The sequence below is a fragment of the Dreissena polymorpha genome, chromosome 1, assembly GCF_020536995.1.
Source record: "Dreissena polymorpha isolate Duluth1 chromosome 1, UMN_Dpol_1.0, whole genome shotgun sequence".
Classification (NCBI taxonomy): Eukaryota; Metazoa; Mollusca; class Bivalvia; order Myida; family Dreissenidae; genus Dreissena; species Dreissena polymorpha.
The window spans coordinates 151,030,824-151,036,823 of record NC_068355.1 but is presented as its reverse complement, the minus strand read 5'-3'; the positions used below and the strand labels follow the sequence as shown (position 1 = coordinate 151,036,823).

The following is a 6,000-nucleotide window of genomic DNA, read 5'->3' as shown; positions in this document are numbered from 1 at the left end:
ACACGCGCTTAGAAATACCACGCTATCTCCGCCTTTCGTCAAAGACTGATGGCTCCAGAAACCAAGCCGAAGCCCCGCCTTACAATTGCATGCCAGCTCCCCCTACCTACCTGTGGGAACCATGATCATATGAGGGCACGGACCAATCATCGTTTGGCTCCTGCTGTTCTGGTCCTGATAGGCCCCGCCTTTCCACGCAGCTGTTGATGTACGGGACGTTTTACCGAAAGTGTGTATGGATTGTTAATTCGAATGGGGCGTGTAATTGTTAATTATAATGATTACTTGGGCACAAGGTGCCAACATTATTTCCAAGTATTCAATTGTGACGCAAACGCTGGTGTCGAAATTAGGTAAATGGGCGGGAAATGAAATGATACTGTTGAATAAGAAACTTCGCTTTCACACTTGTCATACGTTCGCGTAATGATTCAACTATCACTTCACTTCAGTGAGTGTTTTATCACCTCGGATTCCAAAACCTCTTATTGAGGCTATCAAGCGGGCTCCGGGAGCCGAAAGATTCTTGGACTATCGGCGCGCCGCTCGAACAGTTATCGCGCGCGCTGGCTTACGTCTTTCCGCACATGGATGTCAGCACGAACATGTCTCTGCGTGCCAACGCTTTCAGCATCAGCAGCCTAATGTCCGGCCCCCTCGCCGACCTCGGCCTCTCCGGGTTCGGGTACCCGTTCGTACCGCAGCAAAGGAGCACGGACTGCTCCTTCGACTGGGGCCAGAATGGGCCCTACGGAAGTGGCATGAAAACAATGGAAGGTGAGCGGACTTTATTGCCGGCGGCTTGTATTAACTTGTAGTTTAGGATTAATTATTTCTGTTTCAATTATTGAGGATAGTCATAAATGATTTACTTTATTAAGGCTTTCGTCTAAAACAGTTCTACTTAAATAAAGTAGATTGTGTCGTAAATAATGTATAAAATGACATTGTATTTATGTGTGAGTTTTGTTATATATTAAATTATGAATTCAATAACATGAATAATTACTTTATGAAAGTTTATATTATTTATACTGACATGGAAATGTATTATTTGACATACTAATGTAATAGTTGAAATATTTTTTAATTAGTCGACATGTGATTACTAGTACAAGTCATTGCGCGCACACATAGCCACATTAACATTATTATTGATCACGTTAAAAGCGCATACATTAATGAAACATAACAGGATACATTATTTTCATAATGCGTATTTAAAAATAATAAAATATTATTAATTATGTGTGTTATGTTGACTGTTATTCAATAGCACTCTCAAGATTATTTACAATGCGTTTTAAATTATATATTTATTTATTTTCGTATGTTGGAAGTTGTTGTTGTAGAAATAAAGCTGAAGTTAATTAAAACAAATTGTGCAAACTGTGTCTCAGAAACCATAAATCCCGAGGATATATACATCGTCATTTGCGTATAAATAAACCCGGTGTTTCCAGCAAATAATTACGGCACAACTTTACATCATGAAAACCCTCAGTGAAAACACTGAAATGACAATGGTGATATCGGAACTACTCAGTCCACTGCAATTCTACTTGCCATTCAAAAATGTTAGTGAAGTATTAAAATCAGAAGTGACATAATCAAATAAGCGGTGCACAACAACGCTGTAAAATTTAGTCTGTCCTTTTTGTTGCATCATATTTGTCGCGTTCTGATAAAACTGGGCAAAATGCATGTGCGTTAAGTGTCGTCCCAGATTAATTAGCCTGTGCACTCCGCACAGGCTAATCAGGGACGACACTTTCCGCCTTAATTGGATTTTTGCTTAGAAGAGACTTCATTTAAACGAAAAATGCCATAAAAGCGGAAAGTGTCGTCCCTGATTAGCCTGTGCGAACTGCACAGGCTAACCTGGGACGACACTTTACGCACATACATTATGCCCACCAGTTTTCTCAGTAACGTGGTAACTCATAGTAACGTAAGACAGAGTATGTCATACTACATAAATATCACACGCAGTTGTGGTGTATAGTGAATAGTGCACCCGAGATGGTTTCTGTGAAATGTGGAAGAGGTTATGTTTTTACGGAAAATAAATTACACTTTTCAAGCCGTCTATTTTGGCACAACGTTTGAATGTCAGCAATGATAATTGTTCTCCTACTTAATTGCAGTTAACAATGAGGAACCGTTTTTATACTTGAATAGTTAGAAGAAACAAATGATTCCCTTTTAGAATGTGTAGTTCATAATATGCATAATCCAAAATCATAAATACTCATAACGAATATCCACATATAAAACCAATGTCTGAACTGAACAATTAAAAAATTGACATATGCCCGCTTGTACATTTTAGTTCAGTCAGCACAATATGAAGTTCTAGTCCTTTCACATATACTTCTATATTGTTACTCCGAATTCTTTTTATAATATACCAGACTATTTTGTAAGTGAAATAAAAAAAGATAAGCCAACGTTGCACATAATACCTATTTCACATGTTTCTTGCCTTTGTAGCATGTTTGATGAACGCCGGAACTGGCCGGCCCCTTTACGACCCTATGCGCCTGGAGAGTCTCGGCGACAACGCCCTACACCGGGCAAACCTGACGGACTCCTTGTTGGAATGCAACAAGAGCACGGATATAAATCAAAACAATCAAAATGAACCGAAATCGAGTGCGGATTGTTCAATGTGTGAAACGGATATGTCAGACGAAGGTTCGAAGCCCCTTAACGGGAAACTTGCCGGCGTCTCCTGCCAACTCGAGATGAAGTCGCTCTGGGATGAGTTTGACGAGCTGGGGACGGAAATGATCGTCACCAAGGCCGGAAGGTAACATTAACCCATTTATGCCTAGTGGACTAAATGTCTAATATATTTTTTTCTATATTTAGAATATCTCTTACAGAAATTCCTTTAAGCAAACAGCGCAGACCCTGATGAGACGCCGCATCATGCGGCGTCATATATGTGTCTACGCTGTTTGCAAAGGCCTTTTTTCTAGACGCTTGGCATAGAAGGGTTCAATGCAGTAGTGTTAGCGATACTCGTGAAAGGGCGCTGTTTCGCAATACTCCCTTGTAAGAAGTTATTTTATAAAAACCGACATGCGAGTTGTTACTTTTATTTTTTATAATATGAGTTCAAGTATTTCACTTTTTGAAGGTTAGAACAACTTTGAAAAATTAAGGATAGAAAAGAAAACTACATTGCAGTCATTTTTTTGTATTTATAAAATGATGAAGAATTAAATAAAAACAAAATCATCATGGTTTGAACCAGAAAATCATAACATCGAACACATGCGATTTACACGATTCTGTTTAGAATCTCATTCATAGTTTAAGAGAAATATTCTGTGCAAGGCAAATTGTGAACGTTTACATGTTCATTTCGTTTATTTACGAAAGAGTGGAGTTCTGCACAAGAGATTAGTGCTGTTTTATTTGTTTATGTATTTGATAATCATCATTACAACAAATATATTATAGCCCTGACATGCATCATTCTTTATGACCTGATAAAATTGCAAACGTTAAAGGGATCTTTTCACGGTTTGGTAAATTGACAAAATTGAAAAAAGTTGTTTCAGATTCGCAATTTTTCGTTTTAATTATGATATTTGTGAGGAAACAGTATTACTGAACATTTACCATAGTCCAATATAGCCTCTATATGTATCTTTTGACGATTTGAAAACCTAAAAATTATAAAGCGTTGCAACGCGAAACGATTGAATAATTTGGAGAGTTCTGTTGTTGTCGTTTAAATTTACGAAACTATGAAGAATGCTTATATAACGTATAAAATACTTTTACTGTGTATACTCGGCGGAATAGCCGAGAGGGCTAATGCGTGTCTACTCCAGGACTCCGGGGATCACTGGTACCAGCTACTTTTTTTCCTTGTTTTAATTTTATTCTTGATTTTTTACTGGAGCTTTTAAGATCCAATGTTTACATTTATCAATATAAAGCATTTAATGACAAACTTCAAAATATGCCAAATTCTGTGAAAAGGCCCCTTTAAAAAAACAACAACACAAAAACGTGTGTTAAACATATGTAATTATGTTAATGGTCGGAAAACTAATGACTTTTTAAGCATTAGCTATATAATCTTATTTTCATGTTGTATAATACAACATGCCTTCCTGTTTGTATTCGCGTTTGTCCAAAGTTAGCATCAGTCCCTCAATAAAAGATTATGAAGAACGATATGTACATCACCAAGTATGCTTATGTTACTGCCTTTGTCGTCATAGGCGGTTTTAAGTTTCGTACAAGTGATAAAGAAGTAATTAAAAATATACATTTATAAAAATGTTCAAAAACTACGTTTTGAAATCCGATCACGAGTTAACTAAAACCAATTTCCTTTCAAATATAGTTTGTGAAGTAGTCAAACCATTTTATGAAAGAGACTTATAACCGTAGTTCACCTTTGCAAATTCAATTTAAGCACTCTATATGTTGCGAACATCTTTCACTACTTCCATATGTCCAACATAAACTTAAACGCCGGTACGGTACGATAAAACTAAAATAATGGTGTTTCGCAAGCGGGGTAATTTATTACCATCTGAAACATGGACGTTTGAAGGTCAGAAAATAGAAGTAGGAAATGATTTTAATTATTTGGGAACTGTTTTTAATTATACTGGAAATTTTCAGCTAAATCAAGAACAGTTATGTGGAAAAGCACTTAAAGCTATGAATATATTATTTAACAAATATAAAGAATTTGACTTAAAACCTAAAACACAATGTCAGCTATTTGATGCCTTTGTTGGATCCATACTGAATTACGCTTGTGAGTTATGGGGTAAAACAAAGACGATTGAATTGGAAAGGGTACTCTTAAAAATCTGCAAACGAGTTTTAAATGTTAAGCAAAATGTATGTAATGCTGTAGTGTACGGCGAATTAGGAAGATACCCACTATTTATTCATAGATATGTTAGGATGGTTAAATACTGGTTTAAACTTATTCAAACCGATAACATAATTTTAAAATCAATTTATAGTCAAGCTCTAAATGATTGCCAAAATGGTCGTTCTAATTGGGTATCTAATATAAAAAAATTGTTAGACATCTACGGTTTGTCATACGTGTTTAATAATCCAAGCTCTGTTGATGTTAAAATATTTATACCACATTTTAAAAATGTTGTTATTGATACCTATAAACAAGAGTGGTTTAGATCTGTTGAAAATAGCCCTGTTTTAGATATGTACCGTGTATTTAAGCCTATGTTTGTTTACGAAAATTATTTAGATTTACTACCTAAATCACTAAGACACTACGTCACAAAGCTTCGAACTTCGAGTCTGCCACTTAGATTTCAAACTGGAAGATATGCTGGTCAAAATATACCTCGAAACGAACGTTATTGCCTTAGTTGTAACGAATTAGATGTCGAAAATGAGTTTCATTTTGTTTGTAAATGCCCTTTGTACATTGATATTAGAAGAAATTACCTTAAGAAATGTTACTATGTTAGGCCGTCTGTTTATAAATTCCACCAATTGTTGAATACAACGAATAAATTTAAACTAATTAAATTAGCAAAATTTGTAAAAGATGCTATGATTTTAAGAAATAATATTTCTAATGTTGTTACCTAACTTCAAAAGTTATCCTCCATATTTAAAAGAAGTATTTTACCTTGAATTTTCGTAACCCTATACGATGTTGCTTATGATTATATTTTTACTATGTTTATTTCTGTGACATATTTGATTGTTAAATTTATAGTGTTTAGACGATGTACACTGTGCAAGTCTGAATAAATATGTCTTGTCTTGTCTTGTCTTTAAATACACATTAACATAATAACAATGCGAGATAAGCCATTTATATTAAATACGACGGTACGATATGTTTGTGTTCTTTACATTGTGCAGTACACACTTGTTATTTAGATAGATGTAGAGAGACAGAGTACACTACGCATGATATTAGTATGTGTGGGAACTTAGTTACTTGTATTTTCACATGTTAGTACAAATTACATGCAG

At 35.3% G+C, this 6,000-nt stretch overlaps 1 protein-coding gene across 1 annotated transcript in view; it reads left to right on the top strand.

Annotated features, from left to right (window-relative positions):
- The first annotated feature begins 212 nt into the window (after positions 1-212).
- The window catches only part of LOC127856007 (T-box transcription factor TBX10-like), a 30,627-nt gene continuing 24,839 nt past the window's right edge, over positions 213-6,000 (top strand). Inside the window, exons 1-2 of the mRNA XM_052391973.1 lie at positions 213-777; positions 2,494-2,812. Of these exons, the coding sequence (XP_052247933.1) occupies positions 588-777; positions 2,494-2,812 (509 nt within the window). The 5' untranslated portion in view covers positions 213-587. The remainder of the gene's footprint in view (positions 778-2,493; positions 2,813-6,000) is intronic.